Source organism: Psittacula echo (assembly GCF_963264785.1).
Source record: "Psittacula echo genome assembly, chromosome: 5".
NCBI lineage: Eukaryota > Metazoa > Chordata > Aves > Psittaciformes > Psittacidae > Psittacula > Psittacula echo.
In genome coordinates this window covers 70,597,486-70,616,187 of record NC_137739.1, presented here as the reverse complement: position 1 = coordinate 70,616,187, position 18,702 = coordinate 70,597,486, and the positions used below count along the sequence as shown (strand labels likewise).

At 37.8% G+C, this 18,702-nt stretch overlaps 1 protein-coding gene across 1 annotated transcript in view; it reads right to left on the bottom strand.

The window, feature by feature from the left end:
• Positions 1-16,730, bottom strand: part of ESR2 (estrogen receptor 2) — a gene marked incomplete at its 3' end in the record, with an annotated part of 31,937 nt that extends 15,207 nt beyond the window's left edge. Inside the window, exons 1-3 of the mRNA XM_080619604.1 lie at positions 15,150-16,730; positions 8,890-9,065; positions 6,054-6,170 (exon numbers count right to left, since the gene is read on the bottom strand). Of these exons, the coding sequence (XP_080475730.1) occupies positions 6,054-6,170; positions 8,890-9,065; positions 15,150-15,583 (727 nt within the window). The 5' untranslated portion in view covers positions 15,584-16,730. The remainder of the gene's footprint in view (positions 1-6,053; positions 6,171-8,889; positions 9,066-15,149) is intronic.
• Positions 16,731-18,702: the final 1,972 nt, after the last annotated feature.

Below are 18,702 nucleotides of genomic sequence, written 5' to 3'. Positions count from 1 at the left end.
TACTGGTTTAAGAGGGAATTAGGGTGAGGAGGAGATGCTTGATGACACAAGGAAGAAATTCCAGTGGTTTGGACATAACGCCAGAAGCAATGTGTGGTCAAGCAAGCACTTGCAACCAGATCATTGACCCTAGTTCAGTTCCTTGCACTGAAATGAACCAAGCACATTCCTGTGGGCTCCTCATCCTCTGATCAGATGTCCTTAGCTGTCCTGTACTGTCACCCCGACTTCTGTGGCATGGAAAATATCAGGCCTTTGGTGGAAAGACTCAAATTATCCTTTCTAATTCACTATTGTAAAGATTTTTAAGTAACATTTTGTAACCCATCCAAGATATAAACACACAGGTGTATTTATATTATATGTACATATATATAAAAACATATATATACTATATACACACATACATATATACAAATATATATATAAACAGGTGTGTTTGTATACAAACCTGTATATAACACACAGGTAAGTGACCAGGTACTTCAATAATGATCAAAGAAAGAAAAAGAAAGAATTTTTTTTAATTAAAAAATAATAGTCCAATATCCTGTTCTAACTGATACAATCTTGTAAAATTTCCATTCACACAGCTGCACTCCATGCTCTGTCTTGATATAATTCAGTCAGGTTGTGATATTTACTGACAGTATTAAAGGTCTCAATAGTTGTGAAGGGTTCTTATCGGGAAATAGCAATCATCTTTAAATTACTTTAGGTTATTTAACTCAATCAGATTTTATATATAGCCAGTACTTATTAAAATAAAAATGCTTTATTTAAAATGTAAAAAGTTTTTATAATCATATCTCCAGTGCAGAAGTCAAACCAGGAATGTTATGACATTTCTGCATAAAAAACTTGTTAATAAAAATATATAGCTGGTGATGAAAAAAGGGGGGGGGGGGGGGGGGAAGAAAACCCAAGCAAACCAGATTCTGAATTATTATTTGCAATTTTTAATCGCCACATATTGCCAAAGCAGGTGAAGGCTGATTCACTGAGCAGTGCATAAACCAGTTTGTCAGTAATTAAGAGATACCACTTAGTCTTATTTCTACAGTAAAATTCATTCTGCTTGTATTTTAAAAAAGTGCATTGTAAGATTACACAACTGTGAAAACAATATTTAAGGTTGCTAATTGCTTGTCAATTAACACATCAGAAAGTAGCAGCCTTTCCAATTAACACACATTTCAACAACAGAAAAGAACTTCAGTACTTTCTAATCAAATCCAAAATTCAGGCAGGACCCAGAAATCTTCCATGTATGTCTGTTAGCATTCAACAGGTATGTTTAAGTGCTTATAAAACTATATATTGTAAATAACTATAGGCCAGCTTCATGTTTGGCTTAACCAGACACAGAGATGTGGATCAATCTGCGTAAAGTCATGGCATTAAAATACATAGAGCTTCCCAGATAAGGGACTATTTCCGACTTCACCACAAATTCCCTAACTATACTTAATAGCTAATATTCATTCATATAAAGGTAATTCAGGCAACTGCAGAAATGCACAAGATGATAAAATTCCTCCTCCTTCCTACAGCACTCTCCTTATTTAGATCTATTATTTGCACAAGAAAATAGCTGTATTCAGCTGAGAACACTGGGCCAAGGGCAAGACCTCAAACTACAGCATCATAGACTACATGGGCATATGATCACAGGAAGATAAGAAATAAGACACACTGAAAAAGAAGTCATTAAAGTGAGCCTGTTCACTTACCCATGAACAAGCCACAAGTATTATTGGCAGTGAAACACACTTTTAAAAGCAACTCCTGCTTTACAAATTCTTTGAAAATGGCAAAAGCTGTCTGTTATGGTTGGCAGTTACATGGCACATTGCTCTTGATATTGATTTTGGTCCCTGGCAACTGCTAATGTAACTAACCAGTTCAGCAGCAACTGCAGGTTCTACCATTGAATATATTATAATCAGTTTTGTAAGTGTTTGAGCTTAAAACTCACTCAAGTATACATTAGTAAATCATTACCACTCCAGTCTTCCTTGAAAGCAAATGCAAATCTGGTGAGTACACCTGTATTCACAGAGCAGACCTACTGACAAAGAAGCTGCCATCTGCCATACACGCACGAGAATACGAGCTGAAATTACAGTAATTTCTATAATAGCTAAAAAATAATTAATACATCTTATGTCCAGCGAATGCTATGAAATATTTTTGCCCCACTTACTTTCTGTATGAAAAGTAATTTATAGCATTCCAAAGTGCTCTCTGGAAACTGTACAGAGTAGCCACACACAGGACATAAAAAGAGCCAACTCCTGAACCATATGAGCCCACAGAGAGTTCTGGTTTTCTTTCTGCAAACTTGTTGAATAATGCCAGTATTCAAGGGTCCCTCAGCCTCCTCACTTGGGGCAGGGAGGGGGCAGAAAGGAGGAACTTTTGGAACATTTTCAATATGTTGAGAGCTGGCACCTGGGAGAAAAGGAATGGGATGGAGTGGAGGAATAAAAGGTAAGCCTAGGGACTCCTTATGGAAGAAGGTCTATTTGAGCCTCAAGAACCAAAAAAGAAAAGCACAAGTATAGCTGCTCCCAGAGTGACTATAGCTAAGTGATGAAGTAACTCCCCTCTTCTTTATTGCCTTTGGCAAACAACCTACAGTCCATTTCACCTGCTCAGGTAAACACCAGAATACTCCAAGAGAAGATCAATTTTATCCCAGTCCAGTTTATTTGAGTTTGCTGGGGACAGTTTACTGCAGTATTTCTGCTTTCCTTGTTCCTGTTGACAGTGCCTTGCAATAATTTTTCTACCACTGCTGGTAGTCCTAGTGCCAAAATCTGGCAGTAGTGTTCTTGATTGGAACAGCACGCAACACAGACTTCCTACAGTGAAATTGGCAGCTGCAGTGTCCAAGCCCCTCATAGTGCTTTTGGCAATGGTGGTATATTTCGTAAGAAAATTCATTATCACATTAATACAAAGAACCCCCAGCTAGCTTCCATTGAAATATGTGTGGCTTGTTGGGTTGATTGTCAATGTTTATGAACGTTACGACATCCAAGAGAACTTCAGACCAGGAAACCCGCAAAGCCACATTTGCCTACTGTCTCCTCTTTTAAAAATGGCATGTACTGCGTAATCACATTTACACGCAGAAATGTATGCTATTCACACACATTTTTTTCTCAAGGTGTCTATCGATAAGATGCAAAATAAGGACTTAAAGATTTGATCGAAATAGCACAGAATATTTATGGAGAGCTTTCATAAACTACAAAGTAGTAATTGAGATTCTTTTATCACTTCTGCTGGACAACAAGTCTCCACTGAGCAAAAACGCACTTACAAACCATTCTATCTTATTCACGGTTTTAGCAGATGTGAACAAATGTATTCACTAAGTGACCTAGAAAAGGAGCAGAGATGAGGGAAAAACCTCTATTAAAAAGAAACCATACTCTTTAACGGCTTTCTACAATGAAAAATTGATATTAAAGCATGGCTCTAACAAGACAAAATTTGAAAGATAATCACTCTGGTCTGCAGGAAATGGCATTTACATTTTATGCAAGAAATACAGTCTTAAAATCTGTCTAGTTTAAATGGCTGTCATGATGTGTCCCTGCATCAGCATTACTCACAGATGCCACTTAACTGATCAGGCAACTCAGAAAATTCTGAATAATTTTTATATTCATTTTTCTGAAACTAAACTGTTAAGACTTTCAAATAAAATTCTCAAGAGTCTCAAATTTCAGTGCTACTACTTAGAAAACTATTTTTTTTAAATAAAATTCCTGTTAACAGTTTCAAAGTGTCATTTTTGGTCTGGCACAGTCATTAATGCCCTACAACATTCATTACTGTAGGAAAATATGCTTATGAATATGTGACAAGATTAAAAAGAATACAGGCTAAGACATAAGCACATATTGCTATTTATTACTTGTAATACCATAGTGCTTATGGGGTCTAATCACAAACCAGGACTTCCCGGACAACTAGAAAGAAAGTATTAGTTTAAGGAAAGCACTGGGGAGGACCACCTTATAATATCATACTGGAATCAGTCTTCAGAAAAACTCTCCAACTCTAGAACTGCGGCTTGATAGAAAAAAAACTTTGAATAAAATATCAGAGATCAACAAAAAGACAGTAACACTATTCAAAAAGTAAGGTTCCAAAAGGAATCTCATTTGCAAGTGTAAGGTTTTCCTTTCTGGAGACCAGACAGCAAAGGTAACTAAGACCATAATAATTAAAAACATCCATAATTTTGAGATGCATCATCAGTGCAGAAGAAGAAAGGAGCTTCATATAGCAAGAACTAGATGACTTGAGCAACAGAAACTAAATGTACCTCACAAGTACAAAAATACTACAAGGAACAATTGAAATTGTAGCTCTAAGCTGGGAGTTATCAGCTAGAAATGAATAGGGAAGCTGAAATCAACCATGAACAAGGCAAACAGGATCCTGGGCTGTACGCAGGGAAAAGCTTCCATGGTAAGAGATACTGATGCTACTACTGTGAAGAGAGTTCACAGGAATACTGTCCATGATTCTGATCATCCAAGTGAAAAATGGATTAATTCTGGAGCAGATTGAGGGACAAGTTACCCTGACGACTTTCAGATACTTTCCTGTTTTGCAAAAGGAGGAGACTTCTTGGTTTATGAAGCATAATAAAAAAAAGATTGAGGGGATATGATGTAGACCATAAACACAACTAGACCATTAAAAATAAAGAGGAGCTACAAGACAATGTTGCCACAAGAACAAATGGGCATTAATTGTTCAGCAATAAACGGAGACTGGAATTCTAAAGAATTCTCCTAATAAAATAAAAAAATATTCTGCAAACAGCCTTCGGATCAAAGCAGTGGGAGGATTAAAACAGTGCTTAGCCTTGAAATAGAATAAGGTATCTACATTAAATGGGATGAATGAGATGCACGCCTGCAAATCACAGCAGACCAAGCACAGGGCCCTTCTTCTTTTCACTCCAGTGTTCCTATATAATGTTTTCCCAGCCTATTTCTATCATGTACGTTGGATAATCTGTAAGAAACAACAACAAACCTTGGCTGTGAAGGTATATAAGATATTGAAATATCTTTCAAGGGACTTTCTTCTTAAAAGTAAACTTTAAAATATAATCTGTAAATGTGCAACTACATTGAAGTCACGTCACTGCAAGTACAAGACAGGAAAAGAGAAAAGGTTGGATAATTCTGAATGGTGCAGTAACAAAGGGTGTTCACTACTTCTTTTGATAGAAGAGCTGCGTGGCATCATCTGAAAGTACCTTATTGTAAAAAAGAACAGCCTACCCACTGCCTTCCCCTCACTGCCCCACCAAAGCCCCACAAGGAAGACTGGCAAGCAGGGATCTGGTTCTTCACATGACAGGTGGTCAAGCTGCTGTGGGATGTTGTAGAGACTAAGAATTTATAGGACTAAAAAGAAGGACAATGGAAAAGTTGCCATTCTGTTAATATATTAAGACAATACAAGAAACCTCTTCTAAACCAGAAGTTCTCAACTGCTAATTTCTGGGAGCTGTCAGCAGTAGTTTCACACAGGTGCTAGTCTCATTCTTACACTCCTCCCAAAGCCACTGTTGAAGGCAGAAAACTGGGTTAATTAACTACTGCTTTGATGAGGCACTGGTGTTCTTGCCTTAACATTCAGCCAGCAGAGCATAGTACAGGCTTATCTACCCCATATTAGAAAGGATTTCGGTTTGATTTGAGGCTCAGGCAGCAGCTAGTCTTGGGTGCCCATTCTGCAAAACACAGCATGGAAGTAAACTGCCTTCAGAGAATTTTGCAGAGGTACTACGGTCTTCATGTGCCCAACCTACACCTTACCTCTTCCCACAGGTTTTCTTCTGAAAATGAAAATCTTTTGCATTAAGAATTGATACATTCCTTCCTATAAAACCAGCTTAAACCTTGCTTTAATTGCCTGTTGTGCCTTTTTAGGATTCCAAGAAAAAGAAAAAAGGAAAAAAAAAAAAAAAAGCCAGCAAAACCAAGTAATCAACACAGACATGCAAAACTCACCACATTTCATCATTCCCACTTCATAACATTTCCGTAGCCGGCACGCCTGGCAGCTTTTGCGCCTGTTTTTATCTATTGTGCACTGATTGGTAGCTGGGCAGATGTAATCATTATGTCCTGCAGAAGAGGAAGAGGAGTAAGTTTAACATCTCCAACAGTCTCTCTGTCATTCCCCAAACCAGGACCTTCTTGGTTTTAAGCATCACAACCTCTTCACATGCATCTACCTAAGCTCCACTAATTTAACTGATGAACAAATGTATGTTTTCTTTTACTGAAAACATTAATCTGTGGCCTCAAAAAGTAACCAGGCACATACACCAGTTTTTAGTGATGACTGTTAGACAGCTAAGCACCTTCTAATACCAACTCATTTACGAAAATGAGACATACACTCTAGTGGAAATTTGCTCCCAACCTCCAACTTCTTACTGTGACTCTTACAGGTGGTAGATAGTAAATTATTTTTTCCTCAGCAGAGTTGAAAACAGCAGTCAGTTCACACAGCTCTAGTCCTGCAAAGATTTAGGTAAACTACAGCTCTATTTAACTGCACTCTGACTTGGTGAGTTCCAGGAATGAAGAAGCCTTTGGAGGATTGACTGTGGATCAAAGTTAATTTAAAAAGCAGCTCAAGATAGAAAGAAGACTAGTTTAAAATAACTTGTACTGATTAGTACAAAGAAAAGCACAAGCAGAAGGTATAACTTCTAGATAATCTGGACAAGTGTTTCTCTTATTTTTACCAGTTTCCACTACAGCCTCTTCTGTTCTCTTCTCCTTTTCTCCCACCTCATGTCACCCCTACCCAAATTCCTTTATATTGCTGTATTTCATTAATCAGTAATCTGGTCCCAAAGTTTTATTACTGTAAACTGAGGTGTGCTGTAGGTGTAAATACAGCCGAATAACCTCCTGCCAAATACTGCAAAGGATGAAAAAAATATTCACTATTTACAGTTCTGACTTCTCTCAATTTGTGGGTTTCAAAGTTATTTTTTCAAACTTTAAGAATAGATAAGACAAAGATAGTGTTACTAGAGGCTTTTTTTTACTTGATGGAAGTCCAAGAGTTCATGTCCCAAAGAGTAACTGTTTAACTGAACCATTGTGACTATTTCCTTGCAAAATTAAAATAATTTTAACCTTGAATTTTTGAACTGGCAATTTTAAAAAGATCAGGTTACAGATTATCCCATTTCCTACTGGCAGATATGACTGAAAAACAAATTACTGTTTATCACTCTTCACACAACATGCGGGGAAAAGGAGGAAGAAGCTTTCTGTTGCACTATAACCAAAGCACACAGGAGTATAAAGCAGTCTAAAACTCCTGTGACCTTGGGATAATTTAGCCTGCAGGCAGATATTCAGGGAGTGGGACAAATACGCTACAGTACAAACTTGGGCAAGCAGAGGAGACCACACACAGTTGCTCAGTCATACCATTTAATTTTATTTAGACATTGGCCTAACGTTTTGGTCTATAAGTAGGCCCAGAAGATTTCTGGTTTTATAAGCAGTACCCCTCATAACAAGAGTTACAACTGAGTGCTTGCTAGTGTTTTATGCCAAGAACTTACTTTCATTTACTTGAATTACAAGCAAACATTACCTGACGGGGTACATTAAGATGCACAAAAGGCCACAATGGGTACCTTGTTCATGGCCAAAGCACATGTGAGCAACCCAGCACAAGCAAATAATTTTCCTGACAGAAAACACTTTGAGATCAAATTCAGTCTCCATTTGTGACAAACGGAAGACAAAGTTCTCTTCAATTATTTTAGAAATCAAAAGTACCTGCACTAGCGTATAGAAGTTGTTATTCATCCATGCAGAACTTGCACAATAAATTGAAAAGCCAGACAAGTTTTGAATTAAAATTGATACTAATGGTGACACCAACTCTGTCATATTGAGCCAAAACAAAAAAAAAAAAAAATCTCAAGATTGCTAAAGGCTTTGTGTGCAGAAGAGGAAAGGAACATTATAAACTGAAAAATGACAGGATTTTCTGTTAGTATCTGCATGTAGTATCCACTGTCAATCCAAGTAAGCTTCCTCCAAGAGACCCCAAGTGAGGCCAAACAACATGTTAACTAGGGCGACGGTTCAAGAAATGAAGAGGTCCAAAGCTCCAATACAGTGCATAAATCGCTGCCCATAGGCTGTGATAACAAACATGGAGACCTACATTTACTTCATACTGCAGCCACTCAGCAAATTTGAACTAAATACCAAATATTTAAGGATTAAAACACTGAAGTACAAATCTTGGAGAGATCTGGCAGTGGGAGAAATCCTAGTGTAGGCTCTCGGGGGTGGAGGGCTGAGAGATAACAAAAATCATTTTTGTACCTAATACATGCTCCACATATTTTTATATCCTACATATTGTGTAGGTATTATGCGCTATGACTCAACAGCTCCAGGCAACACGCTCTTGTCAAGAATAGCTCCTGGCTAGCAAAGACTCCAGATAGTTACCTATTCTGTGTCTATTATAAAAATTTTACAATTACTGTATCTACCTTGGGACACAAACAGCAATCAGATTCACAAGTCTGCAGTGCCATCCTATTGAGGCCTTTGCTGCAGGACCTTCCCATGCTGTATATTCCACCTCTTCTCTAAAGAAATCAACTGCTCACTTTGTAATGTTTCCAGATCTTGATAACATAAGAGCCAAAAGATAAGTTAGTTAAATCACGTGTTGCTCTATTTCCAGCTTGCAGCACCATGCCAGGATTTTTGGTCAACTCATTACTAGATCAACCACTGCAACCCTGAAACACCATTTTTGAGCGAAGTTATCAAAAGCTGATAGTCCTACCTTGAATGCTTCTTTTAAAGAATGCTTTGCAGCCTTCACACGACCAGACCCCATAATGGTATCCTGAAGCATAGTCACTGCAGACTGCACAGAAGTGGGCATCCCGTTTTGAGCCAGGAGTATTTGCAATTGGGCTTGTACAGTCATTGCCATTAGTTTTTCTTTTCAATGTTTCTCTGATAGAAAAAAAAAAAACAACACTGTTATAACAGAAGAGAAAATCTACATTGCAAATAGTTTCATTATTTTCCATTGTCTTCTATTTTCCCTCTATAGAGTCTTCTTATTACTGAAAACAGGATAGTGTTTCACAGGATAAGCCTTTTTCTGCTATGGTTATTTAAAGCATAAAGTCTGACTCCCAGAGCTTTCAATGTTGAGAAACTGAAGTTTTAAAATACTTAAAGGCATAAAACTGGACTGCTGATGTGTTATTGGCATGAACTCTGGGAAAAAAGGAATTTGCAAACCAAGTGGACTATGCCTTTGGGAAGCCTTGCATGGAAAATGTGAACTCAGACAGCTCAGTTGGACATGATAAATGCTACCACAAGCAGAGGAGCAATTGCTTTGTACTGTTTGCAAGGCAAAATTCTAGATGGAGCAATACACACATATCTAGTTTCAAGTATGACATCCTTTAAATGAGGCTTTGTTCATTCAATAAGATGCTGAAGACAAATATCTAGAGATGTGAATCTCAGGCTACAAGATGAAGTCACAATGTTAGATAAAGCTTTCTGTTCAAGGTAACAACCCACACTGATCACCCTAATGCTATGTAAAAGGTAGTCTGAATACAAGAAGAATGGAAAAACACAATTAATAAAATACTTCCACACATTAAAAGGAAAATGGGCCACATAAATTAGTAATATATATGCATTCCCAAAGTGCTGCACATAGATATAACTTAATGGAACTATTCTTAGCAACTGGATTAAAATTAGAACAGGATAAACACATGAAATAACAGCCAATTCCTGACAACAAGATCCTGTAAATAAACAGCAGAGGAAAGGAACTTAGCTTATCAGTGGAGAGGGTTTTATATATAGGAAGCACATCCATTGTACTTTTTTATCAGGGCCTCATTTTCTTGGTGGTTTTGGCATGTTTTACCTTTGCAGAATCACAGCATTATTAAGGTTGGAAAAGACCTTTAAGATCATAAAATCCAATAGTACATGGTTCCAAGTCAGAGAGAAAACAGTGTCACGTGCAAATGTTGAGCAGCAGTTTGACAAAAGAAACCTGAGAATCAATTTCTAGGTATAAACTTAAACACAAGGGCAGAAGTTAGAAACTCTAGAATTTTCCTCATCCCAGCTTCCAGATGGTTTACGGAGGAGAAGAAATATAAGTTTGGATAAGACAGCAGGTAGCATGGTTTATGACTTCTAAAGCACATTGCCAAGGCAGAAGAAACCTATTCACTAACAAGAGCAAGTTTAAACAGAACAGTAGAAACATGCTGAAAATGCTATCAAAGAGACTTTAACTAATATAGACTTTGTGCTGGATTCATGACAGAAGATAAGGACAAACACCCACATGCCAAATAAATATCACCAAGTTTATAAGTATCTGAGAAGAATGTGCTCAATTTACTAGTAGAAAGTCTGGAAAATGAGAAAGGTGGCTCTCTAAGCAAATTGCAAACAGAAAAATTATGGTATTTGTTGCTTCATTAAGTTAATGCAAGATTTTAAATAATGTTCCTTCATGTTCCCGGTCTTTGACTACACACAGAGCCCTGCTAATGGACTGTTGAATCTCTATTTCCCCTTCTGCCACGCTCGGAAGACCAGTGTGGGGAACTCCCTTAGAATAAAGGGACTGTATTACACACACTTAATATGCTGCTAATGCAAGGAGGAAAAAGCATTGCTATTCCTTTCTGTTTCCCTGTATTTAGAAGAAACAGTAATTTGTCATTTCACATTAGCAAACGAGGTATGTTTTTAAGCTCTACTTGGAAATCGTGATCCAACCATGAGAGTCAGAAAATAATCAAAATTATCTAGAGAGCACTTAAGTGACTGATTGATATGCTGTAGAGAGCAGTGATTATTGACACTGTTAAAGCATCAAGATGTTATGGATGAAAATAAAGAAAAAGCATACACTGCAACATCTCACTGAGGAGCACTACTTTCCACCTTCCAGTCATGACAATTGTTTTAAAAACACTTTCTTTCCCTGCCTAAAAGTTTAACGACAGTCACCTGGCACACGTGCAAGCTGCGTGACTTCCACAGGCTGTGGCACACAGCTTGCAAACAGAGCAACAATCTGGAGTGAATTCCTCCTGCACGCCAAATGGGCACCAAATCTACTCATCTGTGATAGCTGCAGCAGCACAGCAGGAGGTTCAAACCCAATCATTTTGTTACTGTTGTCTTTATGGGTAACAGAACTAGGAAACGGATGAGAGCTTTAAGGTACACATTCTTTACCCTAAGAACCTCATAATCAGACAGTGTACCCACACAACAGCGAACTGGAGCAGATTAGAGACCAACTTCTCGGGAGGTGCTCTTGGGACCGGTGCAATCCAGTATGCTCAGGAGATGACTGAGTTGCCAGGTCCTTCAGAAGAACTGGCCATAGCGGGCTGGATGCCCACAAAGCTCCTGCGCCAAAGGATGCAGGGCAATGGGGGATGTTCACTGACGGCTTCCGAGGAACCACGTAGGTTCACTTTACACCTCCTAATACTCCTCTCTATTTTATGATCATGGTTTCTATATAGAGATGTTATGTTTCCATAAAAACAATTAAGAATTTTTTTAAAGTAACAGGTCAATGATTTCCTGCTAGTCATCAATAGTGGCAGGATGGTTACCCTAAAGGCGAAGGAATTAGCAAGACCATTTACGTTATTCAGTATCTATCATGTCTCTTAATTATCTCTAGCCTTGCCACAAGTGTTTTGTGTGTGCCACACCTGGAAAACTTGAACATATATCCAACATTTTATTAAAAATGGAAAAGGGTGACAAGGATTTGACCCAGAAAGTAACTACATTTGCTCATGGCATTTGTTGTCTGTCAGTTTTTTTAAAAAACTTAAACTACTCTATAGTATAAAAAGAAAGAGAGAAAGAAAAAAAAAACACAAACCACTGAGAAAAAACATTTCTAACTTAAAATTTTCTCATTCAGTGCCAGGAGATAATTTAAACTACCTCATACAAGCCAAAGCTGTAGGATTGAAGACGGCTTTTCCCTTCTCCCAGAAACTGCGTAAGATGATAGGTAAAAAACAGCTGAAGAATACTTTTCATTCTTTATCTTCCTCATTTTCTAGAGACTCCCTCCAATATAACTTTCAGAATTGTTAATACCACACAACTGTCAGTATTTATCTCTCCAAAGCACAAGTTCTGCTACGCTCCAAACATTATTGTGCTGAAAATCAGGTCATAGATATCTCAAAATTAAGAGAAATTTTTCCTTCATCTCTGTAACTATTCCACCATAAAAGAGATGCCAATCCATCACCTCAGAAACACTTCAAGATACTTTCAACTGCTCTACAGACTGAACACAATTAAAAAAAAAAAAAAAAAGCATAAGAGAATAATGCAAATAATTATGGCTTCAGACAAAAGTTTAAGCAAGATAAAATATGACTGCATAGGGAATAAGACAAAGTTACTAAATAATTCTAAGTAAGCGTTACTAGCCTACGTACCCAAAACCCTTTACTTACACACTCTACCTGCAATTAGCCAGAAGCACAAGAAAAATAATAGCAAAAAAGAACAAATTAAGTTCCAGAAACATCACTCCAGCGACCTCATTAAAGTTTCCTAATGCTTTTTAGAAAGCAATCTTTCTTTTCATTTGGAAAATAAACTCTTGATTTCTTTAATTAAAACCTTTTGTTTAGAGGACAAAGGCAGAAATAAATTTCAGTGTAATTATATTTTAAAGTAGTTTGTCACATTCCTTTTATCTTCATGCCTATTTTTATAAGAAATACGATTCATTTTTGCTGGACTATTGGTGCAAAGTAACACTACACTGTATAATGTTTGCATTTCACAAAGTTAAATACATTCCTTTTGAATTCATATAATGCACCTATTTGTGAGAAAAGGAACCTGAATTCTCAGCATTCCCTTATTTTAAGCTCATGTACAAGGAGATCCAAATTACACAGTGATCAGTTTTAGCAAAGTAGATCACATTAGTTTATCTAACTTTAACAGATTTTTACACCCAGGGAAAATACTCTCCGCTCACTGTGAGACTCTTGCTTTATTTTGAAAGGTAAAATGAACTGTGCAACAGACTTAAATATGTAGAAATGCTTTCTCACTCATTTTTTAAACAAAATCCGTTTTCTCAAACTACAACACTTTAAAATTACATTTTACAGCCTTAGTCTCTCCCTTCTCACAGAGCTATTCCCTTAAGTTTCAATCCCAAGAACTCTTCCTTTAAGGTATAATCTACAAATCTGTAGTGTCACAGTCATTGTTCCAATGATAATAAATATAGGGCTTTTGTTTTTATATTTACAACTTTATTTCAGAACAGATATCCACAATAAGGGAAATATAGCTCTTGCTTTTTGTGTTTCCATGTCAAATTAGTATTTTTTTCTTTTTTACAACTTCTGTACACACATGGGAGATGAAAATGCATCATGCTGAGACAAATGAACCCCTGAGAAGGTCCAGCTACCAAGCAACACAGTAGTTACTTGCTGCTGAACAACAAAGACCATCCATAGATCATTCCTAAATTTAGACTCTAGACTTCATTGATTTCTCCTTTTAGTTAGGTCAGCATCAGCTACAAGAGCAGTAGTCCATATGGATCTCTACAATTGGCAGAAAACTTATTTACTTAAGCTCCAGTGTGACAGGTTTGGCTTCCCTTCTGCCTATTCAGAGAGCACAGTATCAGATGGTGTGCTCTTGCTCCTGGGTTTTCTCACCTGCTGTCTCATCACCTGGACGGCTTCAAACATTAACCTAACACAGCCTTCCCAGGGCTGTCAACGTTCTGAAATATTAACGCAAGCGGGAAGAGCGTGGATGTTAGCCCTGTTTGCGTTACACCTGCTTGAGGAATTCTTATGGAAGTGCTACCATAACAGCCTCTCCCAATCCACACACCTGCACTTAAAGTAGTTGCACTGCAGAACTGCCTGCTACTCTCTCCTGACTCCAAATACAGAATAGTCAGGTGATCAGGCTTAAGATATGTGCAGCCTACAAGTCAGAAGTAGAGTAGATCTCACACCTTAGCCCTGTGCAGACAACATAAGGCCCACCCATTGCAGAAGGAAAGTGGGTAGTCCCAAAAATAGCACCAATCTTTTATTATAAATTGAACTAAAACTGTTGCCGGAACACACTATTTTTCGTACTCACAATGACTGCTGAAGTTAAATAGGAGCCCTATGAATAAACACACAGCTGCTAAAACAGAAACAGCATCTCCAACACCCTGAGCTTTTATCCATCCAATAGCTGTTGCACCCATGAATAGAGTACATCTACTGATGATCTACACATGGCTTATGGTTTGTAATATGAGTAAATGTGAAGAATGGGAACATGCTTTTTGCAAATACAGTTTCTTTACAGCTTAAAATTTAGGCTATGAATCTGCTGTTCACAATGCCTTTATAAAGCCAGTTGAGAAGAGCAACAAGAAAGTGTCAGAATTTTTCAGCAGCAGTATCACTTTGAACGTGGTGCATTCTACTGTGAGACTGTTAATACTAAAAACAAAACAAAAAAAAAACCAACCAAAACCAAAAACAAACAAAAAATCCCCAAAAATCAAGAAAACATTTCCCTTGAATTCTAAGTTCATGAAAAGCCTTCATAACTATTAGATTCAGTAAAAAAATCCAGATAAAATGAAATACAAACAACATTGTATGGAAAGGAAAAAGGAATGAATCTTTACTTCTTTCACTCAAAGGACTTAATTTGCCAGAGCAAAAGTCATTTTTATAACACAAATTAGTGCCTAGTAGTCTTGACCTTTTGTTTGGCATGCAGTTGTCTAAGGAGCTATTGAAAAAAAAAAAATAATCCAATTTCAGCAGTTATATGTAAAAAACCCGACAAAACCCAGGTCTGATTTGGTGTTTGGTGGAGGGTTTATTTTGTATTGTTTTTCAGAGAGACCAGCAGAGAGAAGTCAAATGTAAAAAGAAAAGACTTAAAAGAACTGAAGAAACAATACATACTTTCCAGCAAAGTTTTAAGGAAGTGAGTATCACTGACCTGGTCACAGGTAGAACAGGCTCCATTGGTCTTGCTTCACACCATGGACTCTTCGGCTGCTCTGCATACAGAAGTGATGACTGACAGTGCAGTGTCAGAGGGGAGAGATGGCTGGGAGCAGACCATAACACATTGGGGCTTGACGTTTGCCTCGTGGATGCAGTCTCCGAATCACCAAAATTGCTGGAAATGTTGTAATTCATCATAGCAGGACTGCAGAATGCCATTGCAGAATATTCATGTCTGGTTTCCATGTAAGATGAGGGAATATAGACTGGACTGTGTTCTGCTGTCAGCGTGGACTGATTACAACTGTAGGGAACTGGAGAGATGATGCTAGTAGGTGAGGTTTTAATTTCTGTCTTATTGCATCCAATATCCTGAAGTGGCAGCAACTGAGAAAAATCCTTGTGAGAGGATGCGCACAGGGACATTTTGAAGCAAGACTGAAGACTGCTGTTTAAATATTCATCCTAAGGTGGGAAGGTATAAAAATTTGAATTAAAAAGTAAGAAAGTTCTGCATTAAGTCTTTTCTATGTAAGAAAAAAAAAAATGAATCATTAAATGAGAAAATATAAAAGTATCCTGTTAAAACAGATTACATACCAAATGCACTTAAACAGTCAATGTGTACAAATTTACTGCCTTTAAGAAAAAGATAGCTTTCTAGAACTTCCTTAAAAAATAAAGGCTAAGATGCATGTTGAGCTTAGACTCTCTTATGAAATGAAAACAAAACAAAATGAATCACTTAAAGTGTGAAACAAAGATGCAGGTGACAACTTGGATCTTAACACAAGTAACTCGTTACAACCAGGATGAAACTGCTCTATGTCAGAGGCAAAATTACCTTGTGGTCCACAACTCTGGGGTGAGTGCCCTGAGAAATCAATTCTCTTTATAAGAACTCATTACCTCCTGCTCTCACTGTAAGTGTACTACTTCAGCCTTCCCTTTATCAACACGAACACGTAACAGCAGATATTTTAAAAACACACAAACACACCCGCATCTCCTTACAAACCCAGAATTGCACTGCACATGCCTCTTCACAAAGGAGGAAGACATGTAATGGATGTCAGTAAGCAATGCAACTTCATTACTGAGAGGTCCCTGGATACGGCACCTCTGAACAGAGCCATTATAAATGCAGAAATTGCAAAATGCTGATTTCCAAAGCTGACAACACAGAACTTGCGCGATTTCATAAGGTCTGGAAGTTTTATAATTTCCTGCCACTCTCCATCTGCATCTCAACTACTCTCCATCCTTCCTCCCATCTGAATTAGCTATCAAAACAGACACCTTAATTTGCTCACAGCAAATAATCTTTGCCAGATTTACATACATCCAAATTATTTGAGGGAGAAAAAAAATAATAAAAAAAAAGAGCTGACAAAAAGCATCCTCCTAATACGTAACCCCTGTCCCGGAAGTGTTAGTTTTACAGTAGCATTTAAAAATATTTCTTTTTTATTTTTCAGTAAGGGTTTCATCTGCAGTTCATTTCAGCTTTGAAGACAGACATGCAGCCCTCCCATAGCTTGCAATCCAAAATAATTCTATTTCCAAAACAGCAAATTCCAGCCTCCAGAACTGATATTGTATTTTTACAGATGGTAGTAAGATCTTAACAAGAAAAATCACAGGATAAAAGACACCCACAGCTTTGTTATTCCAGAAGTGGCCAATGCATTGATGCTAAATATTCTTACCTTTTTTCACCTCACATGACCATAAAGCTAGACGAGAAAGATTAAACCACAGGTTTGCTGAAGTACCAGCAATCTCCCTGTCCCAAAAAAATCTTCAGCCAGATGCAATTCCTAGTATGCTGTCTTGGGGCATTGACACATTTTTCTCCTCTTAGGCCAGTACTGAGGGTAAAAGCACTAACAAAACATATAAGAAATAGTATTTTTGAATAAAATGTATAGTTTATGATCCATCCTTCCTTCTTACTTTGCACTTTGTCAATGAAACTGAAGGTATCTATCTGTAGAAATAACCAGGAACTCGTCTAAATCATATGAGGCACTTCAGACCCAGCTGCTGTTTTTTCCTTTGTGGGAAACAGGAAAATGAGATATCTCAGCAGCTGTTTATGTCCAGCAGTTGTTGGACTGGAACTCCGATACAAAGGAGGAGAATTTGACCTCACTCCTCACACAATCTGCATGCTTCATTTGCTCCAACCACATGCTTTACTAAAAGAAACCAAGCATCATTCAATTTTCACTGCAAAAAGCACTGAAAATCTCAAAGGTGCTTTCACGCCACCGTAATGGTGAGGTAGCCCAAATAATTTTTAAGCAGCAAACAATGGAACTAAGAAATGTTCTTAAGACTATTTTTAGTGGTTACTATGAATGGGCACAGTGAGCACACTGAATTCAAAACACATTTAAAGGTTCTGCATGGGTAAAGCTGTATACCATTTGCAGTCTTAGAGGCTGTGTGCATTCAAGTGGATGCCAACACTCTGCAGGAGCATCTGGAGTGTCCAGCAAGAGCTGACTGTGCCAACTGCATCCCTCTGCCCTCCTTGAAAGGGCACACAGCGCAGGGTAAGCCCGAGCCCTTCGGAGGGAAGGACCTGAGGGGAATTACAACATCTCTGTTCTAGTCAGCTAGAGACATTCCTGTGACGCTACAATAGTTCTTGTGGCAGGCGACTGGTTGTGTATTTTCCCTCAGACATTTGGAAAATGTATGCATATAAGCTGTAGAAGCAGAGAGAACACAGAGCTGGTGCTGCACAATTTTATGAACTGAAATCAGCAGAGATTGAAGTCATATTTTCCTGTAGAGGTAATCCACTAGTGTGGTATGCAGGATAATTGTATATTTAGTAGGACATACTGTCTCCAAAGTGCTACATAAAGTATTTAGAAACATACACAGAAGTTATGAGAAGCAAGAGTGGAGTTTGTATTAGAGGGAGGAGTCGAGGTGAGCATGAAAAATCAGTACAGCCTTCCTCAAAAACAGGCTGCTCATGCATGAATTATTTACAAGAGAAGGGACTGTGGGTTCCAGGAGGTTAAAGAAAACTGCACTTATGGTCTTCAGCAGACTGCAATATAGTGAAAAAAATAACAGCATTACCTTAAGATACTTAACTTGCGTTTAGCCACAGTAGACTATGGATCTGCATGAGATCAAGTTGTTCACATTTCCTTATACCCATACAATTTAGCACGGGAAGCCCAGAGCCTCACAAATGAAGTGAGACTGCTGAATTTATACAGTATTACTCAGAAGGTCCTAAAAATTGACTGACGGACTGTGAAGTTCTATGCGTTAAAGAAGGACTGCAGATTGAGGTAACCGGATCTTAATATTTAAGGCTCCACCAACATCAATACCTCAGAAGAAAGCATGACCACATTTAAGCCAAGGATTACAACAAGTAGTGCAATAGGCTAATAAATGTGTTCCATCCTGGTATACCGTCCTGATATTTTAAGCACCATTCATTAAACAGAAATTAACCTCCTCACAAAGTGAACTCCTGTCCAAACACCCTCTTTTTCTCTGACATAAGATTC